At 38.1% G+C, this 24,589-nt stretch overlaps 1 protein-coding gene across 7 annotated transcripts in view; it reads left to right on the forward strand.

The window, feature by feature from the left end:
* The window catches only part of LOC113077671 (extracellular matrix protein FRAS1-like), a 107,600-nt gene that overhangs the window by 63,379 nt on the left and 19,632 nt on the right, over positions 1 to 24,589 (forward strand). For 6 of the 7 annotated variants that reach the window (XM_026250020.1, XM_026250005.1, XM_026249990.1 and 3 more), the window contains 27 exons: positions 208 to 363; positions 2,276 to 2,422; positions 2,498 to 2,644; positions 4,344 to 4,484; positions 5,295 to 5,435; positions 5,603 to 5,743; positions 5,856 to 6,126; positions 7,335 to 7,419; positions 9,042 to 9,362; positions 12,510 to 12,669; positions 12,793 to 12,968; positions 15,068 to 15,184; positions 15,711 to 15,825; positions 16,142 to 16,279; positions 16,766 to 16,798; positions 18,071 to 18,202; positions 18,530 to 18,658; positions 18,751 to 18,998; positions 19,093 to 19,244; positions 19,733 to 19,895; positions 19,992 to 20,124; positions 20,677 to 20,861; positions 21,386 to 21,542; positions 22,055 to 22,318; positions 23,244 to 23,432; positions 23,534 to 23,653; positions 23,752 to 23,931. In XM_026250020.1, coding sequence (XP_026105805.1) covers positions 208 to 363; positions 2,276 to 2,422; positions 2,498 to 2,644; positions 4,344 to 4,484; positions 5,295 to 5,435; positions 5,603 to 5,743; positions 5,856 to 6,126; positions 7,335 to 7,419; positions 9,042 to 9,362; positions 12,510 to 12,669; positions 12,793 to 12,968; positions 15,068 to 15,184; positions 15,711 to 15,825; positions 16,142 to 16,279; positions 16,766 to 16,798; positions 18,071 to 18,202; positions 18,530 to 18,658; positions 18,751 to 18,998; positions 19,093 to 19,244; positions 19,733 to 19,895; positions 19,992 to 20,124; positions 20,677 to 20,861; positions 21,386 to 21,542; positions 22,055 to 22,318; positions 23,244 to 23,432; positions 23,534 to 23,653; positions 23,752 to 23,931 — 4,341 coding nt within the window. The remainder of the gene's footprint in view (positions 1 to 207; positions 364 to 2,275; positions 2,423 to 2,497; positions 2,645 to 4,343; positions 4,485 to 5,294; positions 5,436 to 5,602; positions 5,744 to 5,855; positions 6,127 to 7,334; positions 7,420 to 9,041; positions 9,363 to 12,509; positions 12,670 to 12,792; positions 12,969 to 15,067; positions 15,185 to 15,710; positions 15,826 to 16,141; positions 16,280 to 16,765; positions 16,799 to 18,070; positions 18,203 to 18,529; positions 18,659 to 18,750; positions 18,999 to 19,092; positions 19,245 to 19,732; positions 19,896 to 19,991; positions 20,125 to 20,676; positions 20,862 to 21,385; positions 21,543 to 22,054; positions 22,319 to 23,243; positions 23,433 to 23,533; positions 23,654 to 23,751; positions 23,932 to 24,589) is intronic. The other variant, XM_026249999.1, reaches the window with a different exon arrangement.

Raw genomic sequence — 24,589 nt, forward strand, 5'->3', positions numbered from 1 at the left:
TGGTTGATATGCAATGAATGGCAATGAAGCCAGTCTGTTCTCACAGCTGATAAGGAGTGAGAGAGGATATACAGATAACACAGTGTTTACTTTTACACCTTTAGAATCCGATAAGATCTTTTTTAATTCTTCCATTTCAGTTCGGGGTTTTCTTATGGATGTGCATAATAATAGAATATGTCCTCCGTCTGTTTGTTTCTCTATCAGAGTGTGAGGAGGGATGTCAGCGGTGTGTGGCAGACCTGCAGTCTGGCTTTGGCACTGTGTGTTTGTGGTGTAAGTCTCCCAGGATGCTGCTGCTGGGAGATCACTGTGTACCTCAATGCCCTCCCAAATACTACCGGTGGCACGGAGCTTGCAAAAGTAAGTTCAAATGAATTCAGAGCAAACAATTAAGCACATTCCCACAACCAGATGCAGACAGAATTTCAATCGAACCCTCGTAAGGCTACATATGACCCACTGCGTTATTACGCAGAACTATCCTATATCTAACACCAACACATTTCAAATTGTTACTATGAAATATGACTTATTCTAGTTACGTGTTAAATTTATAGGAAATAATTTTGTATTCTAACTATAATGTACAAAAAATGTGATTCGCAATGAATTTGTAAATAATGATTGATAGTTCAGTGGCAATATGTGATGCTATAAACATACTGTAAGATTAATGCTTGAAATGCATGTTCACATGACATCTAGAGCATCTTTATGAATAAATAATGGGAGCAATGAAGCTTTGCTATTCTTTTTTTTCACACAGCTCCCCTCACACACACACATTCCTCAGATTGCTTATTTATATAGTCATAAATAAATCAGAAAAGTAGGCCTTCTGAGCAAACGGTACGGTATTGTACGGTAGATACTAATGACTATTTTGATGAATTGATTGTGATTTCGCAACCCTGGCGATAAGCTTTCCAAAGTATGTTCAAGCGCATCTCTAATCTGCATCACACGATGCTAATTCATTCCATCTTTCAATATCATCTCACTGTCTTCCTCTGAGAAAACCATGTGCTGTTGTATTTCATGAAGTTTCAATATGTAGATTGAGCATCATCAGTCTCACACAGCGTCTCATCTCAGCACCAGAATCCTCTTTATGCACCAGTTTGTCATTCTACACGATCTCTCAATGTAGTATAGCTGGAGCCTCTGTTTCCATAACCCTGATGCAATTACCTGTGATGCTTTGAAAGTGGCTCCTTTGCTGACAGTGTAGATGAGACGGTGCATTTGTTTTTATTAGGGAGTATGATATAGTGCTCGGCTTTAATGCAGAATCTTTTAAGATGCTGATGTGATTTATAAACTGTGATGACCTTCTATAATTGCCTGGTTCTCGCGAATGTGCAAATGTGCATATATAACGCTCTATTTCCATTAAAGGCAAAAGACCATTAATGCAATTCACTTGCACTTAGCATTGTCAAATGTGTTTGGCCTGTTTGAAGATGATATGTCAAGTTGACAGCAGACTAAAAGTCATGTGAATGGAACTTTCTGAGTACAAGTGTAGGATGTCAACAGTATTCCTTTTAAGTCTTCTGTCTTTATAGTGAAATGTGAATGTCCTTGGCAAAAGCACTGATTAAAATGTAAAAAAAAAAAAAAAAAAATGAAAATGTTGCTCTGTTTTTCAAGATTCTAAGGTTTTAATAACTTTTATCTGCAAAAACGGAGTCCTGTCTAAATCAATTATGTGGATCTTTTACACATATTAAAATACAACACCAGTTCACAGTGTATATATGTCTCGAATGTACACACAAGACCAAGAGATCCAATTGCAGTGTTTAATAGGGGAATCCAAAAATCAACATCCAAAACAGGCAAAAGGTCAAAACTGAAAAGCAGTCCAAAACAAGAAACACGAAACCACTAGGGAACACGAGAAAGCAGGGTGACAGAAAACAAGAACTCCATGAAACAGACCGGGTATATATGGACAAGTGAAAACGATGAAAGTGGCGTGGGAACAGCTGAGTGGAATAAACAGGGGTGCAATTAACAGTGATGAATGGGACAAAGGCTTGTGGGAAATGTAGTACCTGCAGTGGGTGACTCTAAGGGAAGTGAGACCGCTAGTGGAAACCCAGGGAAACACAGACCAGACACTGTGACAATATATAGTACACCTTTGCATAATGTAGTATTAAGGTGTAAATGGAGCCTTGCTTGCTTTCCTTGTATCCTAAGTTAAGAACCATTTGTCATAATTGTCTAGTCTTCATTCTTACCGTTCTGTGCCTGTGTCCTCCAGAATGCCACTCTTCCTGTGAGGAGTGCAGTGGGGATGGTCCTCACTCCTGTACTTCCTGTCTGGCCCCTGAGGTTCTGGCCTCATCCGGTCTCTGCAGCCCTCACTGTCCACATGGATATTACGCTGATGAAAACAGGGTGTGCCAAAGTAGGTACACCTTTACTTGAACTGCATCTGTCTGTCTGATAAGTATTGAGTGAATGATTGTTGTGTGTGTTTCAGTGTGTGACACACAGTGTTTGAGCTGTGAGATGGCGGGTGTGTGTACGTGGTGTAGAGATCCAGCTAAAGTGCTTCTGTTTGGAGAGTGTCAGTACGAGAGCTGTGCTCATCAGTACTACCTGAACAGCACCACGCGCACATGCAGAGGTGAGTCTCAGCCCAGCTGCACTGTCAAACATGGAATACTCTTCATTTAGACTAGAAACTACCCCTCATTTCCTTCCCGATAGTCATCCATTGTTTAAATGACTGATCCTGTATTGTTAAACTACACTATTAGTTTTACTTGTCCATAAACACGATTCTTTGATTTGAATGTGTGTTGTATGTATTGCCTTTGAACTGCTTGTCCTTTTTGGTTCTTTCATAGACATTAAACATTCCTCAAATCAAGGCTGGTATACACTACACAGATCTCTCAGAAAGGCATATAGTGTATGATGGACCCAGACTATGAATTAAAACATGTTTGATATTTTGAGGCGATGTTGGAACACATATTGTTTTCATTTGTCACACATCTCCTAGCACTAAGGCATGCGTCTCACATGGACAAATGAGCTACATAGACGTTTGAATTGGATATAGTGTTAAATTAAGTTAGCCAATGTTCTTTTCGATTGAATGTTTGAAATACTTTGGGAGGACGGATTTGGAGCGATGATGAGGTTATATAGCTAAAGCGATGACAGAAAGAGCATGATGGGGCTTTTAATGAGCTGAGCTGATTTAGAGAGCAGAGGTCTGCTGGTGGGTTATCAAATGGTGCTCTCTGTAATAGATGACTTGAGAACTGAAACATTGTCTCTCTTTCTCATTGTAAGTCGAGCAGCGTATTGAAATCCCTCATATTTCTTTTTTGTACAGACACTATTCAAGCTTGGTTTTGCTGCTTTAGGTTTCAGGCTTAGGTGCACTGTTCACAGTTTAACATATTACATATTAACCTCAAATTTAAATAAAATGTCCCTCATAAAATGTGTTGTTGTTGTGTTAATAGCTTTTCATTTGTCAATACAATTTTGCCGCCACGCTAAAATCAACAGTAAAGTAACAGCTATGATATTTTTTTTATTTATTAATACTATGATTATAAAAAGGATGATCTATTCTGATTGGATGAGTTGTGGTGAAGCTGTTTTTAAATGACACTTTCTATATTAATTAAATATTAAGTTGCTACCTTGCCAACTGTAAACCTTTTGTAGTAGAGTAATGAGCTATATTACTTGGTGGACAAATTGTTTATTAATGTATGCAACTATGTACCTATTGTTCATTGGTCTCTTTTGTCCAATGTTATGGAAATTCATCCTATTTATTTTTTTTAAATGCATCGTGGTGATCTTGTTTTGATTAATGCATATGGGTTCTTTTTGTAAATCAAATATAGAATTTTGTAATTTTTAATCAAAATGTCTTTGTAATGTCTTATTAAAAGATCTGTCACTACTTCCACTACAGTAACACATTTGTGGGGTATTTAAGCACTTCACTTTGTGTTGAACACTCTTTACTTTACAGAATAATCACTATAACACACAGCCTCTATTGTTGTTTTGCTTCATTAATTAACAATTGTAGAAAGTTCTCCATTCCTGCATGCAATAATGTTGTTGGAATTTACATAAAGAAGTGAAAGTAATCATGCATTGCCTTGAAAGCGCTTGTATTTATTTTTTCAACAAATGCAAATCTAGTTTCTTCATGCTCTCTCATTACTGTGTTGTGGTCTTTCTTTCTTTCTCATTTGCTCTCACTTTACTCTCTTCCTCAATCACACTCCAATTTATCATATTTTCTTTTTTTATCCCTCCCACTCACTCTCTTTTTCTCTTTCTCTCAGAGTGCGACTGGAGCTGTAACGCGTGCCGCGGACCCCTGCGTAGCGACTGTCTGCAGTGCATGGAGGGATACGTCCTGCAGGATGGCATTTGTGTGCCGGGTTGCTCACCGGGATTCTACCAGGATGCTGAGAGATGTCTGAGTCAGTCATCAACAAAAATAACAACCTTCATTAGGAGTCCAACCAATCAATTTTCTAGCTCAATAAACTTTGACATTTCATTCTCTCAGTCAGTTGTCACAGTCGGGGAGGTTGAGAGGACCACTAATGTCTGCTGTATAGTGCCAACATCAGGCGCTTTAATGGATTGATTTCAAATGAGATTGAAAGAAAAAGTCTATCAGCAATGTCGTAGTTTTTGACTGGATTGAAGAAGCTTACATTAAATTTGAATGTTAAATTTGAATTAACCAGCATTATCCAGTTATTGTAGCATGTAGTTTTTAACTCGATATTAAAGCAGTTTAGCTGAATACAACACAACCAAAATTTTATTAAAATGCATATTTTATTCGTTTTTTAATGTATTATAAATTAATAGTAATTGTAGTAATAATACAAATAATGTAAAATTATTATATTATATTTTTATTATGAATGTAAAAGTCTGGGGTCTGCAATAAATAAATACTTTTATTCAGCAAGGACTCATTAAATTGATCAAAAGTGACAGTAAAGACATATGTAACGTTATAAAATATTTCTGTTCCAAATGAATACTGTTTTTATGTACTCTCTATTCAAGGAATGCTGCTAAAAAATTAAACAAAAATATTAAGCTGCTCAACTGACTGTTAAATGTTTCTTAAGCAGCAAATCAGTATATTAGAATGATTTCGGAAGGATCATGTGACACTGAAGACTGGAGTAATGTAATGTAGTAAATACAAAAAATATTATTATGTCAGATTTTGTCTTCAGCTTTCTCTACCTTATTTTTCCCATGAACAGGCTGTGATGAGCATTGCGAGCAGTGCCAGGTTCATGGCCGATGTCAACGCTGCCAGCTGCCATATGCCTTGTTGAACGGGCAGTGTGTGCTGGAATGCGGCAAGCGCTACTTTCTAGAAGCCTCGACCCGTCAGTGCACCGGTGAGTGCTGTGTATCTGGTCAGAGCGAGTGGTCGTGATTGCCTAGATTGGCCATTTTGGCATCTTTACAACCCTGCTAATTTTAGAGGCGCTCAGTATGGCGTGACGCCGTCCCCTCTCGTGTTCTACCTGAGTCTGATGACAGATTGTTTGTGATTATTTCCCAGCATGCTCAGCTGGTTGCTTGGAGTGTGCGAGTGCAGGTGAGTGCCGTGTCTGTGCTGAGAACTCCTTCCTGAAGGGTGGCCAGTGCATCGTGGACTGTGGTCACGGATACTATGCTGACCGAAAAACAAGAGTCTGTCGAGGTAACCAGGACCTTCTACTTCACATATCTGATAGAAATAAATGCTATAAATACCCTTCATTTTTATGCTGTTATTGAGGATTTGAACATCACATCCACCTTTGTTTCTACAGCAAACAGCCGTGCTCCATCTCTTTACATCAACGGCTCTCTGCTGGTTCCTATTGGTGGAGTTAAGCCTCTGGATCCGGCGCTCCTGTCAATCAAGGATGCAGATAGCCAGTCAGAAAGCATGTTGCTCCAGCTCCTTCAGCCACCCAGTAACGGCCGTCTCGTGGTCCTGGAAAATGACAGGGAGAGAGCGCTGGGCAGAGACGACACTTTCACCTTGACTCAGCTCAAACGTAGAGCTGTGCGCTTCATTCACGACGAAGAGCAGCCCAAGTGAGTATGTGTGCCGCAGGGAGTGACGGAATTAATCCAGGCTCGTTTCCCCAAGAAATGTATTTTATATTCAGAAGTCATTTAAAACATATCATTCATAGGCAGACCGAGAGATATGTCCTCTGTCACCGATAGCATTAAAATACATCACTGTCATTAACAGCATTACAGTGCATCCCGTGAACTGAAGAATGAGTGAATGTCTATGTGTATTATGTGTGTGTTTGTCTGTTCAGTATATATGGACTAGATGATATACGGAAGTCTACAATCATTAATTACATATTGTTTACTCACTGTTAATAGTTCATGTCAAATATTTCATTCCTCATCTCTTGAAATATCACTTCGCAGGAATGACTCCGTTTGTCATTCCTGCGGGATATGGCCCATTTCTGCTTAGGCAGACAGATTTTGCATATGTAGATGGAAAAACAGCGTTATATTAAGGCAGGAGGGTTTCGAGTGTGTGTGTGTGTGTGTGTTTTGGGGGATGGACTGAGTTTGAGTAGTGTGTGCTAGTCATTAGCTTTAATTAACTGGGTGAAGTTGGTGAGGCGTTTGACAGGACACACACACCCCACAGTGCTCATGAGCCGCAGCATTTGTGACGATCACATTAGGCAGTCACTAACTGCTGACCTTCAGTTTTCTCTCCACTTTCTCACAGTTTATCTCTTTAATGGCTCCTCGCGCTCCCTTCAGCTCTGTGGTTTAATTAACAAGTGATCTGTGTGCCCTTACACTCTCACTCCTATTTTAATCCACTTCTCTCTTTTTTTTCCCAGATGTATCACTTTTTTCAGTCGTTATCATTTCTCTTTAAAAGCCACTCAGTCTTTTTTCTAATTTTGCTCTATGCCTTTTGCTTCTCTAAGTCTTTTATTCATTGTGTCTTTTTCTGTTGTTTTCGTCCACTTTGCACACAGACACACCTTTGTTTTTGTCACAGTGTGAAATGGAAACTATTACTTACCATTGACTTGTATTGTTTAGAGACTGAGCTAAAAAATGTCATTAAGACACCATTTGCTGTGGATATTTCAACAGTAGGAAATTATTTAGTATGTTTACCAAGTCGTTTTCTTTTAGCCGGTCCCCACATTATACATGGTTTCAGATTTTGTAGCGAAATGTAGGCAAACCCTGACTCATTATTTATATCCTTGGATCTGTTCACATCAGTGTAATGTTGGCTTGTTTTGCAGAAGTGGGCAGTTCATGTTAAGGGCAGCAGATCCTCAGCTGTACTCTCAGCCACAGAGTGTTCCAGTGCAGGCACTCTCCCAGCAGGTAAACACACACACACAAACACACACACACACACAGCTTGTGGAAGAACGCTGAGTAATGGCGCTTCATTCTGCAGTCACAAGACAAATACAACAAAAAAGAGATTAGAGGAGTATGTGAGGACTATGCGTCTCATTTACTAATAATTGCATGAATTATTTCGTATTTGTCTGCACAAGAGTAACCTTGTTCTAATGTTAATGAAGTTGGGATATTCTGAATGAGTGACCGTGTGCCCAAGGTTAGTCATTTGCATAAAACATGACCAGACTATCTGCATATTAGGGCTTTTCGCACAACCTTTTCTTTAAACAATCTCGCCTGTTGTTGCTTAGATTACATCAAGGTTGAGGCACCCTACATTTAAACATACACCTTTACGTTAAAAAGGTTTTAAGAAAAATATAAATTAAGTCAAGGCTGTCCAAATTGGTTGTCGCAATATTGGGTGTCATGATTCCTTTATTAAAAATTTCATGTTATGATTTCGCCTTTGTAAAATAGAAATGTAAAATTGGACCCATACTGCTGTATACTCATCTTTGCTTTCACCCATAGTCCGCATCCTTAATATAGACTGATCTTCCATTTCCCTCACCCTGAGAAGGGCATTATGGCTCATCTCTTCCCATTCTCTCTCTCACTCTCTCTGTGTTGCTCATTCCTCTGCAGCATTTAGTTACACTTCATAGATACAGTCTCCAGAGAACGACTTGTGTCTCACTGTCTAACCTCCACCAGCCACACACACACACACACACACAGAGAAACCTGAGCCCCCTTACAGAAATCGAATGGATGTCATTGCAACAAATAACACCCAAAATACATTCCTGCCCCTCCTGGACTGATAAGTTCCCTTCCTGCCGTTGAGTGAGCAGTTATAGCTAAAATATAGAACCTGTAACTTGGAGCGAAGAGAGAGAGAGGACAGCAAATCTATTCCTACAAGGGAAAGAGAGTGAAAAAAATGCAATAATCGCTCCTTGAGGAAAAATATTGTTTTCGGAAATGTACCGTTTGCTCATGTCTTCCCTGTGAAGTGGTAAACAAAAGTGGCCTGATTTTCTCCACAGCTCTGTGCAGCAGCAACATCATGGATGTTCATTAGTGTGAACTGCTTTAAACTTAAAGCATATTGTGTGTAAAATGCTTTGGTGCTCATGTGGACGACACAAGTTCGAATCTGCATGCGGCATTTGACATCTATTTTCTTTGACTATAAATTAAAATTAGGCCAAAAATAACAGAATTAAGTCATGATAGATAAAGTAAGGTTGAATCCTTACACTCTGTCCTGGAGCAACTGTAACATACTCTATTTGTATTCATTTGTGTCAAAATCAGCCTTTCATTTCCCTCATTTGTCTTTTATTTGAGCAACAGTAGTCAATCACTGATAGGACTCTTACCACTGCATGTCTTAATTTACTAAATAAAAATGCACAAATATTGTATGTAGATGCAAAAGAATTGAGAATAAGGACATTGGGTCTAAAATATGAAATATTTTCTTACAATATTTTCTCTTTCCTCTGATTTATTGAAACTGTGGTTTGAATTCTATCTTTCTATCTTTTATTTTATTTTTATTATAATTTCTTTTTGTACCCTTTTCACAGCCACCCACTGTGATCACCAACCAAATTCTGTACATTAACTCTGGTGAGACAGCCGTCATCAGCAGATCTATTCTTCACATCAGTGACGTCGATAATCCACAGGACGTTTTCATCACGGTTCTGGATCCACCTCAACATGGCCGCCTCACGCACGTGCATGGTGGTGTGCAGGTGACCCATTTTAAACTGGAGGACCTGGAGCGTGAGCAGCTGCAGTATGTACATGACGGTTCAGAAGGAGACCAGGACAGACTTCTGCTGCAGGTCAATGATGGGCACAACTACCACAACATCCTGTTTCACATCAGCATTGCACAAAAGGTACAGACATGACAGGTTTTACTCTAAAAAAAGATTTGCTAAGTGACAGTTCACTTGATCAAAAAGGATTCTTTCAAGATGAAGTAATCCTTCATGAAACTTACCAGAGTTTTGTAAAGTGCTAGACTGCTTGTCGTGGAGTCTTATATTCTTTGAAATTACATGCTCTGTTATTGTAAGGGTTAGCTGAATGTGTTTAATTTCTCATTTTTTCTGTGATTGGGAATTAATTTAAACATCATAAATGTGCCGTTTTTGCCAACTAACAACAGAACACTGGTTACCTATGATTGTTTAATGGCCTATCAATCTGTCATGTACTTTCATGTAAGTGTAAAAAATATTAATAGCAGGTCATCAGCTCTTCTGCATTTTGGCCTTAAATCAAGGATTTTTTGGCTAATTATGGATTCTTCACTCCACCTACGCTGTAACATCTTGATAATGGAGCCTTAGGCTACTGCTGCATCATTTCTTGATTTTGGTTGGATTTATGCTCAGTCATGATAAAATCACTCAAATAGAGTACACTGAAAAAAAAAATATAACAAAATTTATTAGACCTAAATAGATTTTTCCAGTGGTTTTTAAACTGAAGTCTGGAAAATTCCAAGGTACTCGAGTGTTGTGGAATCTGTGGAAATTTTTAGATTTAGACTTCAGTTAACTTTTTAATATATTATATAAGCACATTTTTTGGACTGGTCAGAAATCTTGGGATATATCGCAGATTGTTTTTAAACATTAAGAAATTATAAAAAAATGGGTTTGTATTAAAAGTTTATAGGGTTAATTTTTAATGATGTGCTTACAGGGATATTGCAAAAAGCCAGTTATTTGATTTTGGAAACAAAATGTTACAAAATGAATACTTATATTATTAATAAGTATTAATTAAGTATAATTAATTATAAATAGGTCTTTATACATAAATGCTTTCAGCCCCAGACACTGAGATAGGCCCCAGCATTCAGCCCACAGATTTTTCTTTTTGCATAAAATTATATAGCTTCCGTTATAATTTAAGAATGGAATCCTTTGCAAGTGATGTTATTATTTAGGCTTTGAAACCTGATCAATCAAAGGGTTATAACTTATAAGATAGAAAAAGTTCACATTCAGTTAAAGATGACCACTTTGTACTGTTGGGGTCTGTTTGTGATCACATAGCATACGTCTACTGTCTCTTTTCCCTCACAGGATCATATTTACACCTTAATGTACTATGTAACCTGTAGAAGTATCTATGGTACAGATATGCATCATGCAGCAACTTTGCATCATTTGCATCATTTTTGCTCAATTGTTCTGACAGAGCAGGTGCATTGAAACACAATGGGTGCAGTGCGTCTTCATGACAGGGTGAACATCTCTCATACCTCTTTCCATCCAAACACACTTATACAATCATCATCACCCTTTTTACGCTTGAAATAACTGCTTTCTGACTGTTTGACGTGCCCTCAGCCTGCTGATGTCTAGACAGATTGCAGCACTTTGTTTGCTCTTTTGAAGCTCTGTCCCCCTTCCATACACCCTTATCCTCACATCTCTCTGTAGTGTCATCCGATTACACCTGCAGCCTGTTATCTACCATCTTAAACGGCTTTTGACTAATGGAAGCCCTGCTTCACAGTAAACACTCTGTTTTTTAATCAATAGCACTTTTTTTTATTGCTCCTGTGCAGTAAGTTTTATTGGACAGAATTGCATAAAGGCCTATTGCACTCACACTACTACCAGTGAGTGGAAAAGTCAAGTTACATCTGCAACACAAGGTGTTGAGAGCAGACAGAGGTGAAGGCTGAGTGGGCAACATGACGACTGTGGGTTAATGACCTCTTTATTGATTGTGGCTTTGGCTTTGGTAGCAAGCTTCCTGATCTCAAAAGATCTATAATATGTGCGGATTTCGGCAATGAAGACAAAGAGGAATAAAAGAGGAAGCTGGCTTTCAATTAGCCTTTTCGAGAGAAGTTATTTGGTGTTTGTAGTCCCTGATCCATGTAATTGCTCAGCAGTGGTGAATTGTCCTTGATTCAATGTGGTCTGGAGACCTCAAAAACTCACTTTGTCCACCACTTAAAAAAAAACTTTGCTATGTATCACTGTACAAGATGTTTTGCTGGTAACCTAAAAAAATGGTTTCATGTAGTAACATCGAATTCCGATTGAAGTCAGAAATGTTATGTAATATGAATGAAACAAGCTGAGTACAGAAGGTTACACCAGCAAAAGTCATTTCTAAGGATCAGATCAGGTAGGATTGTAGCAAAACTCTGAATTAAACTTTAGAAACAGACTATAGTTTTGACCTCTTAGTGAACTCTTCCGTGAACACCTTGCTTTATAAATCCGTCCCACTCTCAGAGGGGTGATCAGGATCAGCAGCAAGGTGGTGGAAGGGTGCCAGGGTGTTTCCTCTGTGAATCAGGGCTTTCATCTCCCCACGTTCTTGAAGGTTATCTGTGAAGCAGAAGATCTTATTCACCACAATGAGCTCCTCAGTTAGCGCTGGGATGTTCAGAGCCCTGTTAGCATCTAAAGAGTCCTGGCATTGCAATAGCTGACTATATATGATTAGCATGTGTCTTTGTGATTTTCTTGTAGCTTTGATGTTTTTCAATGTAAAATAAAAGAAAGATATCGTCTTGTGCTTTTATAATGATTAAACCACTGCAAAAACGTCACAACTGTAAAAACCTAACCTAAACTTCAGCCTTTTTTTTTTTTTAAAGGAAGTTCTTTTTAAGATTATTCTTTAAGAAATTAATACTTTTGCATAGAAATATTTGTACAATTTTCTTTTATTGTTTTTAGCTTTCTATACATTAAAGAATCCTGAAAAAAGTATCAAAGGTTCCATATAAATATGAATAAACTGCTTCCAATATTTATAATAAGAAATGTTTCTTTATAACAGCAAATCAGACTGTAACACTAAAGACTTTTACATTTTAAAATATATTAAAATAGAAAACAGTGATTTTAAATTGTACCAATAATTCATTACCATTTTTACTATTGTTTATCAAATAAAAGCAGTCTTGGTGAGAGGAAGTTATAACCTTAACTTATTTTTTATAAGGTACATGCTTAAAATACACATTCCATTAATCCTAATTGTGCATGATGGTCTCCCTGTAGGTTGGATTGAGTCCTCTCCTGCGTTCAGTGCCCAGGACCTGGGTGAGAGAGGGAGGAATGGTGCGGCTGTCTAAGAAGTGCCTCAATGCTCAGTTCCAAGGAACCAGTGACTCTGAAATCCTGTACACCATTCATTCTGAGAGAGGACAGCCCAAATACGGTATCATCAACATCTGTCTCTAGCATTCCTTGATGTCTGTCTTTCTTTCTAAACTCAATTCAGTGCCATGAACTAAGGTAAAGTGCTTTTTTCTAAAGGAATCTTATATGTTTATGTGTCTAGGAGAGATTGTGCTGGTGTCTATGCCTGCTGATGGTCCTGTGGAGGCATGGCAGTCCTTCCCAGATGCTCAGGACACCACACCAACCAGCTCATTTACACAGCAAGATGTTAATGAAGGGACTGTCTGGTACAGACACTATGGATCCGGATCACAGAGAGACACTTTTCAGTTTCAGGTGAGACACACAAAGTGAGCATTAAATTTAACAAGGCAAATGGTGTCGCTTCGGCAAAAGCCCTGGGGCTCAGTATGTAAATCCATAGGTTCCACTTAACTTCTGGGTGGTTCGAAATAATTATTTTTGTGTTATATATTGATTTGCAGTTGAACACTTGTGCAGTCTTCCATCACATCTGACCGGAGAATATTGCATTTTGAATTTTAAATAAATCATAGCTTCACCAGAGTGGTACAAAACTTGGTGACTTTTATGACACTTGGTATGTGCACACACACACACACAAATTGAGGGCACTATTCAGAAAAGTTAAGTGGTCGTAAAAAAAAATAGTCACACTCATGGTCTGCGGTCAAAAACGACTGGCCATAGGAAATAAATAGGAAATGGGTAAAAAAATCTAAAAGACAGACATTTTTGTGTGTACAATCTACAGATCACCCACAAGTGCAGAAACTCTAAAACATCTAGAGTGCAAAATCAACACCCCAACTCATGCGCACGGACACACACACACTTGTAAACACACACACACACATATGCACACACACATACACACCTATGAATTGGTGTGACTGTAACAATGCAACTATGTAAAATAAAATCAATAATTCAACTACAATACAGCAAAAAAAAAAAAAAAAAAGTGGACAGCAAGAAAGGGGTTACACTCTAAAACTTCAAGAGTGTAAAACAGAGACATCCACTCACAGACACACACATACAGAATTATACATACTCAGATAAACTGGTATAGTTAATTTACGTTTAAAACAGCAAAAAATATAAACGTCTTTGAGAATGCCTTAATATACATTTAAATCCACAACCCAATAAAAGTAAACAATTATGCATAAAAACAACTAGGGAATTCACAATCCTCTCAATATACTCCTATAAAGGAATCTAGTGGTTACATCATGAAATTACAGGGGTTTTTTTGCTCTCATCAGGAGGTCCTATTCAGTCTTCAAAAATTGGATTTTAAAGACCAAGTCTCTATTTTAATATAAAATACTGCATTGATTGAAAAATAATTGTTAAAATTTAGAAAAATGTTTGTACTATTTTCATTGGGAGAACCATAAAATAGTACCATAAAATTATCTCAAAATACAAAAGAAAAAATATTATTGAACAAAAATATATTAGACTGATTTTACTGAAGTAAAGAAAAGTTACATTTCAGGTGGGTGTCTGGTCACTTTTGACTGCGAAGACCATGAGCGTGGCTCCCAAATGAGGAGCACAAATGGCAGTGGTTCATGTCTGAATCTGTAGAAGTTCTGCTCTGTTTCATTAGCATGTTTTTTGTTTTTGTTGTTGTTGATTGGCCCACTCGTTGTGGATTATCCCTGTGATTTCTCTCTCGTTCCTCCTCGAGTGAAGTGTGACAACTGCACTATTTTCTCTATTCTACTTCAGCTCTGTTTCACACCCTTAGGCAAATTTGTCCATCTGTTCTACCTCTCCTTAACCAGCCTCACTGCATTACTTGGGTATAAATGAGCTAATTTGTCTTCAAATGCAGTTTCAAATCAGTGTAAGCAGCTTTAAAGGACATTCAATCACATTTAATCCTGCAGCTTGAACCCCTAATGGCTCTTGACACAACAGTTTTTTGTCGTCCTCAAGAAAATAGCATTTTCTTCTTGTTTGTTCTTTTCTCTTCTCTTCTTTTGCCTGAGGCTACATCCTGTGCCACAGACTTAATTAAATAAGATTTGAGATTTAATGGTTCAGTTTATGTCCTCAGGGGTGTTTTTGTGACCGTGAAGTGCTTCAGCCTATTTGTTAGCTGTCGGCTCAAGACTTCACTATTGAAATTAATTTGTATTTGAATTAATGACAGTCACAGAGTGAATTAAAAATCTCAAAAATATGATGGGTATTGATGAACTGATTTTAGTTATGTAGAACATTGATGATTGCCAGTTATTGTCATAGAATTGTTAAAATTTGTTTATGAGACAGCTTATATTTTATAGTGGGAACGAGTACAAGTACACTGTGGTATTGTATTTATTCATGTATACATATTTATTCATAGATTTATAAACATCTGTTAATGCATGGGCATGTGCTTTTGTTTGTAGGTTTCAAGTGAGGTCTCTCCAGAAACTCCGAGTGACACGCAGACCTTCACTATAGGAGTGATGCCTCAGACCCCTGGCCTGCCTCAGCTCGCACCTGGAGCCGACCTGCAGATCACTGTAAGATGTCTCTGTAGATTTGAGTTAACATCCAGTGTTATCCAAACTTCTAAGTGAAATAGAAGTGTGTTTTTATTTTTCCTCTGTTAAAATACTTTCTCATTCATCAAAGAATCGTAAAAAAAATGTATCATGAGTTCCACAAAATCAGTTTGCTGTGTGTTCGCGCTCTTCCGGGAGAAGTGCCCATATAGGGAATTCCACTCTTTGTGATGTCATACAGGGCCATACAAAAAATAAATAAAAAATTCTAAAACTTATATGAACCCTGAAGAAGTGTATTTGGCACAGAAGGGGTGTATTTGGTGTATTCCCAAATATGTTTTTTACTCTTTGGGATTCCAACTCTTTAACAGTGTAGGTAAATCAGAATGCATGGAATGGCATTAGCCCCCTTCCTCCCCCAATATACTTCTTTCAAAGACATAAAAAACACTTGACTCAACTCATACAATATTCAAACTTTATTGTCTTCATGAGTGTAAAATGTTTTTGGTTCTGTGTGTGTGTGTGTGTGTGTGTGCAGGCACTGGAAGATCGTGTGACTGTGATATCTCCTTCGGCTCTCTCCTTCACTGACTCTGAGACGCCCAGTGACAAGCTTGTCTACAACATCACCAAAGCACTTACCTCAGGCCACGGTAACTAAACCTCCATTATCGTCATTGGGTAGCACACTTACAGGCATAATGGAAGCCTGAGAGTTTTGCTTTGTTCTCCTTTTTGTACCATTAAATAGAGAGTAGAGGATTCCAAAGTTCAATCTTGCTGAGACTTTTAATGGAAGGGTAGATATTTCACATCTAAGATGATTATGAGTAACTTCAAATTATGCATATGGAAGCTAAATAAACTTAATTCATCCAACATTCTCTATTTCATTTAATTTCTAAGGTTGTAATACCGAACTGATTGTTATATTAATATTAATATGATGATGTCACTCTCCTTTTTCAGGTACGCTGGAGCACAGGGACAGACCTTACCATCATGTGCGTCTCTTCACACAGGCTGATGTAGACAGTGGAAAAATAATCTACAGACCCCCACAGGCCCCGTCCCACCTTCAGGAGCTTTATCAGTACTCATTTACAGGTTAGGCTTTACTTTATTACATTTTCTTTTTTTTTACTTGATACTGAAGACTGGAGTAATGGCTGCTGAAAATTAAACTTTCCATCACAGCAATAAATTAAAAAGTTAAAATATTAAAATAGAAAACAGTTACTTTAAATTGCATTCACAATATAATTGCCATTTAATTCACAATATTGCAGTTATTACTGTAATTGGATTGTAAGTTTTCAAGGAAGCCTCTCAAATTCATTTATTTATAGATATTTTAAATCAACAAAAAATTTCAGTCACTAAACATTTTTTAATTGTAGAGGTTTTTTTTCTGCAATGGATATAACAATAGTAGCATGCACGAGTATAATGAGTGATGCATGAGTCTGTAAAACTCATCTTTCCAGTTTAACCATTTAAATATGACATAATTTCTCATCCTGCGCTCTAATCATTGTGTTTTGTTAGCAGTTGATTGTGAAAGTAACCACTAACACTGTTTCATTGCTGCAGGTCTACCAGAGTCAGTGAGCCTCCATTTCACAGGTATATAATCACTTTTGGCCTCTCTAACCCCCACTGTGCGACTCTGTCTTATTCTCCCTTACCTTACATGCTTCCAGCAAACCCAGAATTCATTTCTTCCTCTGAAACACCATAAACAGATCCCTCTGTGCTTCTGATCCCACATTCCCTGGTGTGTTGCTGTTATTTATATATGGGACCTTCTTTTTCCTAAAAGGGAATATGATTCCCTCTCTCTTTTTGATGTCCATCCATATGCTTTATTCCGCCTGACAGCAGGATATGACTGTGCATCCATCTTCTTCTCGCAGTGCCCATGAATCAGAGCTGTGACTGCTCATATGCCCTTCTGTGTCTGGATGGAAACAGGGCACTGTAGGGCAGACAAACTCCTTTTAGTGCTGTTAGTAATAGAGTGACATGGATGAAGAGTAAAAGTAGACTGGAGAAAAACACAGCAGCATCAGAAGTCGATGCCAAAAGAGCTTTTTATTCCTTATACAAATACTCAACCTATATACTCAGCTGAAGGAAACCAACAAACACAGGGTCATAAAACGTTGAAGATCTTGGCTCAGAATCTGATAACTTTTCTGATATCGTTTTAAATTTTATTCCTTTTTGACAGGATCAAGGTCTTTGTTTTGTAAATTGTAACTGATTTAGATAACAACTTCTTCTACTCTTAAATTTTTTTTACTACTGGTTACTACCATTTTTTTTCTACTGTAAAATCATAAATTAATATGAGTTATCCTTTAGTAATGGCAAAAGACTAATACTTAATGTTACTTTAATGTTAATATTAAAGGTTTATAACAAACCCCTTAGCAGAATATCAGGAATATCAATGCAGTGTAATGCAGTAAGTGTTATGTTGGAGGATACTAGGTTACAGTACCATGGTTACAAATTTATACACGTCACACAGCTGCTTGAGCTCTGAAGGTTACAGCAGCTAAACGACTGATTTCGAAACTTATAAAAATGGGCCCTTCATTGCTGATATTTATGAAGAAATAATATTACTAGGAATGCTGAGTAGTTGTTGAATAGTTGCTTGTGCCCCTGTAGTACACATCTAATGTTCAGAATGAGATGATGTTAGATGTCTTTTTAGCTCTTTCTGTTTTCTTTCCCTCCTACTCTTTGTCTGATTCATTCATCCTGCGTCTAAGTTGCATTCATTCATCTGTGCTGTATTGAGCTGAAGTGCGGAAGACAGAACTGGCCTGAAGGTCATCAGTGCTCTTGTGCATGTGTGACTTATTGCTGCTCCCTTTCTTATGTCAGTTTCTGATGGAGAGCACACCACTCCAGAGATGGACTTTGCTATTCTGCTGTTGAACAATCATCAGCAGCCCCCGGTCTTTCAGATTCTGGATCCGGTGCTGGAGGTCAGTCTCGGCGGCAGGGCACCAGTGGGTAAGGACACGTGTATTGGCTTAAGTGCTCAAATGAATACGTATTTGAAAGGCCCAGTCAGTATTATTAAAAAAGTTTTACACACACATAAAAACTGATTAGTGTTTTAGACTTCAATCATGTCACATGAGATCATATGTCTAGTCGCTCACTTTTTAACACCTGATTTTTGGACAGTTTTTTTGCATTGAATAAACAGATACCGCTGTTCTTGAAAATCTTTGTTGCATCCACACTGCTAGGTGCCAGGAAAACATCAGTTAGCACAACATAAGCATAAAATGTGTCCCTTTTAATCTTACATGGACTTGTTTCCATGTCATGTAGGTAGGCAACAGTTAGCAGTGACAGATGCTGATACGGCCGCTGAAGAACTAGAGTTTGAATTGGTGGAGGGGCCGCTACACGGGACCCTCCTGAGAGTGGACCTTGGTTCCCAGGTCCAGATGGTTAATGGTAGGTACAGCATTTTTGGTTCTTTCAAATGTGTTGTTCTTTAATACACTTCCTGGCTTCAGTTATTTTAGTTTATTTATCAAAACTCTCAGGGGACACCTTCACCTCCAGTGACGTCACCAGGAATGTTCTGCAGTATGAGCATGCGGGTCTCACCACTGAGGAGGACTCCATGACTTTCTCTGTGACGGACGGGATCTCCATGACCTCCATCGTGGTGCAGGTCTTGGTGTCAGAGGTCAAAGGTGATGCACCCAAACGTGACCCTAAGGCCCTGCTGTCAATGGAGGTGGCGGAGAAGAGCAGCACCATCATTAGACGTTCCCAGTTAGCTTATGTGGTATGGAATGATATGTTCGGATAATAACTGAAAATAAAAGTTCAAATTGGTTGACTCCAATATGCTTAAAAAAGGAATTGCCAATGTCTTGTAGGATGTTGAATCTCCCGATGAAAAAGTTTTTGTGCAGTTAATTTCTGTACCAATGTATGGGATCCTTACCAAAACCAAGGCTGAAGCAGACCATGAGGAACTTAGTGAATATTCCTCCTTTACAATGGAGGACATCAACAACCACAAAATCAGGTAAACACCCTGCATTTTAGAATGCTCTGTTACTTTCATATATTTATTGATAATTGAATTTAAATAGTATTACTTTCATTTTTATCACAATTTTGCTGCATATCAGTGTGTCAGTGTGTTTTTAGATCATTACCAGTAGTAATGTGCCATTCCTAGTTCAGCTTTTGTTAATATTAGACTCTATAAATGAGGCATGTAAAATGTTTGGCGAGTTGAAGTGCTTGGGGAGCCTCAACATGTATTACAACACAAGCTTCTTTAATTGCTTTGAATTGTTGAGCCCTGCTGAGAAATGCTGAAATGTAAAACAGTTCTCTCAAGCGATTACATCTTTGCCCTTATTTGAGCGTTAACCTCTGGTGGTTTGGATAGAATATTTACCTTATGTTTACAGCAATTTCTCTATTTTTTTCCCAGCTCTATTTCTTTCAGCATTTGAAAAAGGTTGAAAATAGTCTGAAATAATTTTTTTTTATGTATATATAAAGGTATGTTACATCCTTTGAAACGGGTAACCAGCCTGTCACTGACATTTTCCACTTCGTTGTCTATGATGGTGAAAACAATCGTCTGGAGAACCAGATGTTCACTATCACCATCACGTCTGCCCAGCGGCAGCCACCTGTTGTCACCGTGCACAGTGGCATTAAGGTGAGAACCGTTCCCACTTCACCTCCACCAATCAGCTAGTCTTAGATCTGGTTCTTTTAGCATTCCTAAACTCTTTATGGTGTTTCTTTTGTAAAGGTTCAGGAAGGAGGGAGAGCCCAGCTCTCAGCCAATCACATTATTGCATCTGACCCAGACACACCCAGAAAGGATCTGCTAGTGTGGCTTATCAGCCCACCAAAGTACGGCTTCATTGAGAACACAAAACAAGGTGAATCACCCAGCTGTCTCCATTTGTAATATATCACCTTCCATCAATGTATGTTAGCGTCCATTTCCCAGTCACTTTGTGGATGTTTTTTTTTTTAAACAGTTGCTGATGGTGTAATTTTATTAATGAGATAAGCACTCATTTGCTGTGACAGAGATTTGTAGATGTGTGAATGTTTATTCAGGCTGAGTGGGTTAGATAAAAAGAGATCATTGTGGAACATAAATAAACAACAATAGTTGTACAAATTATCGTTTTTTCACCCAAAACACTAATGCAAACTCTGATGTCTGCTTTGATGTATCTACTTTAAGAACACACTTGTTTTATCTTCAGGATTTTGGGTTTCATAGCCATTTATTCATAAATATGATCAATTTCTTGTTTTGCAGCTGAAAGTCACACTCTCTTGTTTTGTCTAGAAAGTTGCTTATTTGTTCAAGATCAATTACTTGTTTGGATATTGGGCTCAGAAACGTTATTCCCAGTGAAATGCAGTCTCCAGAATTACTAGACAACACTCAAGCTCAAAGTGTTATGTTTGTTCAACAGCAGCGATTGGTGGATCTAGCGCGATCAGCACCGACGTCCCTTTCACTATAGAAGACCTCACCTCAGATCATATCTTCTATGTTCAAAACATCCGCCAAGCTAACATCCGCCAGGATGTCTTCAGCTTTTACATCAGTGATGGATCAAGTCAAACTGAGGCTTTTGATATCACCATAGACATTCAGGTATAATTAAAACAATTTAGTCCAAAGTATACAGTGTACTTCACTGTAGTTCAGTAGTTTTAGCCAGAGCTAGTTTTGTCACCATGTGGTCAAAAAGAATGATTGCTAAAATTCAAGGCGCACATGTCAGTCTACAAAGTTTACAAAAAAAGAAAGAAATTGGACTGCACACGTCATGCGCATACTATGCCATTGACGATATTAACATCACTGTACGCATATCCTAGTGTACGGGTAAAAACCAAAGTATTATTTGGGCTCAAGACTGCATGGTGTTCCTTTGATGAATGTGTTTCAGAATACCTTTACAAAATGCATTTTGCTGTTACTTTAGATGACTTACAAGTAATTTGATTTTTCTCCATTTATCAGTCTTTTAAAATGGATTGATGTTTGGAGCCGCTGGCTCAGTGGGAAGCAGATTCAAAGCTAGTCTACATCATTTCCCCATTCCCCTCTTTTTCCTGTCTCTCCTTCCTGACTGTCAAGTTTATATATGAGATGTTATTTGCTGTTTTTTATAGCACACCAAAGAAGATAGAGTCCCAATTATCTCAGTAAACAGCATCCACGTGGAGGAGAACACTGGTGTGGTCATCACTAACTCCTCCCTGAATGTGCTGGACCAGGACACACCTGAAAATGATCTTCTCCTCACCCTCCTCAAGAAGCCGTCATATGGTCAGTGCCTGTCTTCCTCTCTCTATTACGCTTCGTATGCCCACTTCATTCCCCAATCTGTTGCTCATCGATGGCCAGCCTTCAGAAAACATCCATTATTTGTCACATAACTGCTCCGACTGGCTCCTGTGTGGCTGATTCATGTTCTTGTCATTGTGCCTCTGCCACTGATTAGAGAGTGGGTGGAAAGGCCACGACCCACAGGGCTTCATTGGTTAAACTTTTATGGACACATGTCAAGGTGTTCACAGCAGTTTTATTACGAGTTGCAAGTGAGGAATGGAGCTGACAGAACTGAAATACAGTCACTGCGTCATTGAGTGTTATGACAGCAGTGCAGTTACACAAAAAATGACATTGAGCGACCATTAGAGGTCAAGTGCACATTTTATTAAAAAAATTTGAAGCAGAAGCATTATTTTATATGTGTTTATACTGTGTTTGATGAAAAAAATAAGGAATGTAGCAATACTGTTCATTTCTTTGTAATGCTTCTGTGTGTGTCCCGATAGGGAAGCTACGCAGAAGGCAGTTCTACTCTCAGCCTTTAGAGAACGGCAGGATTCTTCAGCAGGGATCCACCTTTACTTACCAGGATGTTCTAGATGAGCTGCTGGTCTACACCCCAGACGGACGTGGCCCTGGGACAGACGAGATCCAGTTTTCAGTAACAGATGGCATATACACAGAGAGCGGCCGTCTGGAGTTCAGCATGGATACTAGGAAGCGAGAAGGCCCTAGAGTCACAATCAACCGAGGACTACAGATTGCAGCAGGTCAAGAAACAGCTACATTAAATTGTCCTAGCACACATCCCAAACATCCCTGATTGGTTAGGTTGCTAATTTTAGTAGTAATCATTATATCAGACAACTCAGCTTCATCTGAAATGAGTGAAAAAACAGACTAACAAAAACAGACTGACATTATGTATGTATTATGTCTTTTACTCTTTCTAGCATACAGTAAAATAAAAATCACTTTTTTTTCATGTTCCAATTTAAAACTGTTTAAAACTATTGCACCTCTTAACTGCCCCAACCCCTCATTAGATGATGATCATCAATCAGTGTTATATACAAATGTCTCTACTTAATAGTAAATATTGGAAAGGAAAAGAGCCAGTGATATTAGCACTGAGGTTATGTTCAAAATTATTAAAATGTAATTTTTATTGAATTACAAAAACAGTTGTGTGAAGAATTAAAAACACAACGAAAATTTCATTTGTTCTTTCGGTTTTACATTGCTTTGTTAAATAATAAAAAGTTACATTCTGCAATTTCCATTTTGATTTTATTACAAAAAAACAAATTAATTGATAAAAAACAAAGCTTGATATCACTTTCCTGGAGTCATTTTAGAGGAACAGTTCACCCCAAAATTTAAATGAATAATTCACTCAGCTTTATATAATTTCAAACCATCTGTCAAACACAAAAAGAGAAGCAAATCAAATTTACACAAAAGAAGCACATGCACATTTTTGAACAGCTTTGTGTGCAAACCAGACCGAAGTGATGGCATTATGCATTGATAATCTCTCTCTGCCAGACTCACACTCCAGTCCAAACAGATCTCACTTCATTATGATGCACCAATTGAAACAAAGAGGTTCTTATCTAGTTAGACTGAGTTGATGTTAATAAATACTTAAATGCCTGTATCATTTCTGTTACCGTTGCTCATTCCTCCAAACAGGTTCCTCATCTAAGATCACAGAGCAGCATCTGAAAGGGACGGACGTAGATTCAGATAACCTTAAACTGCGGTTCACCCTCACTAAAGACCTGAGCATGGGCTCCCTGCTGCTGAATACAGGCAGAAACAAGGCTCAGATATCCGTCAAAGGACCTGTCACCAGCTTCACACAGGATGATATCACCAAAGGTTTTTCCTCCTTTGCTGTCTCTTTCTCATACATAATCATCCACAGGGAATTTCGAAGCAGAGATGCCTTGTCTCATGTGGTTTTGCGCCTCATCTGTCAGGACATGTGGAATACATTCATGAAAAGGGAGAAAGTGGAGGCAGCTTCTCTTTCAAGTTCAACCTGGAAGATCCCGAGGGAAATAGAGCCATTGACCAATCTTTCTTCATTAGTGTTCTGGGTGAGCCGAGAAAGTATTTTGGGACATTGAAAGAGTCGTGTTCAGGGATGTTAGAAGAAAGTTATTTAGGTACATCCTCATCTTTTTTTCTCTCTCAGAGGACAGACTTCCTCCCACAGTGGTGGTTAATAAGGGTTTGGTTATGGATGAGAACACCTTGAAGAAGATCACCACACTGCAGCTGTCCTCTACAGATCAGGACAGTCAACCAGATGAACTCATTTACCGAGTCACCAAACAGCCCCAGCTCGGCCATCTAGAACATTCCAGCAAACCAGGTACAGACAAAACGTGTTGGGAGTGACGAACCAACAGTAAAACTTAATTATTCAGTAACAAAACAGTAACCCAGCTTTCAAAATAATGTGACTATTTATAACAAGTTACTTTTTCCATCTAGCATCACCGTATAGTAACAAAAATTGTAAATCACTCTTAAACAGTGTTGGGTAAGTTACTCAAAAGAAGTAATCCACTACAAATTACTAATTACTTCTTTAAAATTGTAATTTGATTACATTACTGATTACAGCATTTAAAAAGTAATCAGGTTACTAATTACTTTACTTTGTTACTCTCAAGTTTCCTTTACTTTTCAAATTATCCAACCTACAAAATACACTACAAAGAGAAACTAAAGTTCAAATTTAATACTGACTGAGAAAATACACAAGTAGCCTATTGTGTTTATAGCCTACACTCCCAAACACTTTTGTTTTGTTTTGTTTTGTAAAATAAAGAAAACAAATAGGGTGTGCTTTCTGTATTTAGTCTACGTGAATATCTTACTGAAACGGTTCACTAAAATGAAAGAAAATGACCCGAGAAATACAGTTTATACAAAGAAAGTTTGAAGTGTCTATTATTAAATGAAGTCATGTCAAAAACAAATATTGTCTGCTAAAATAATCCATATGAAACCAATGTGAGGTTCAG

Source organism: Carassius auratus, chromosome 5 (assembly GCF_003368295.1).
Source record: "Carassius auratus strain Wakin chromosome 5, ASM336829v1, whole genome shotgun sequence".
In the NCBI taxonomy this organism is placed as follows: Eukaryota; Metazoa; Chordata; class Actinopteri; order Cypriniformes; family Cyprinidae; genus Carassius; species Carassius auratus.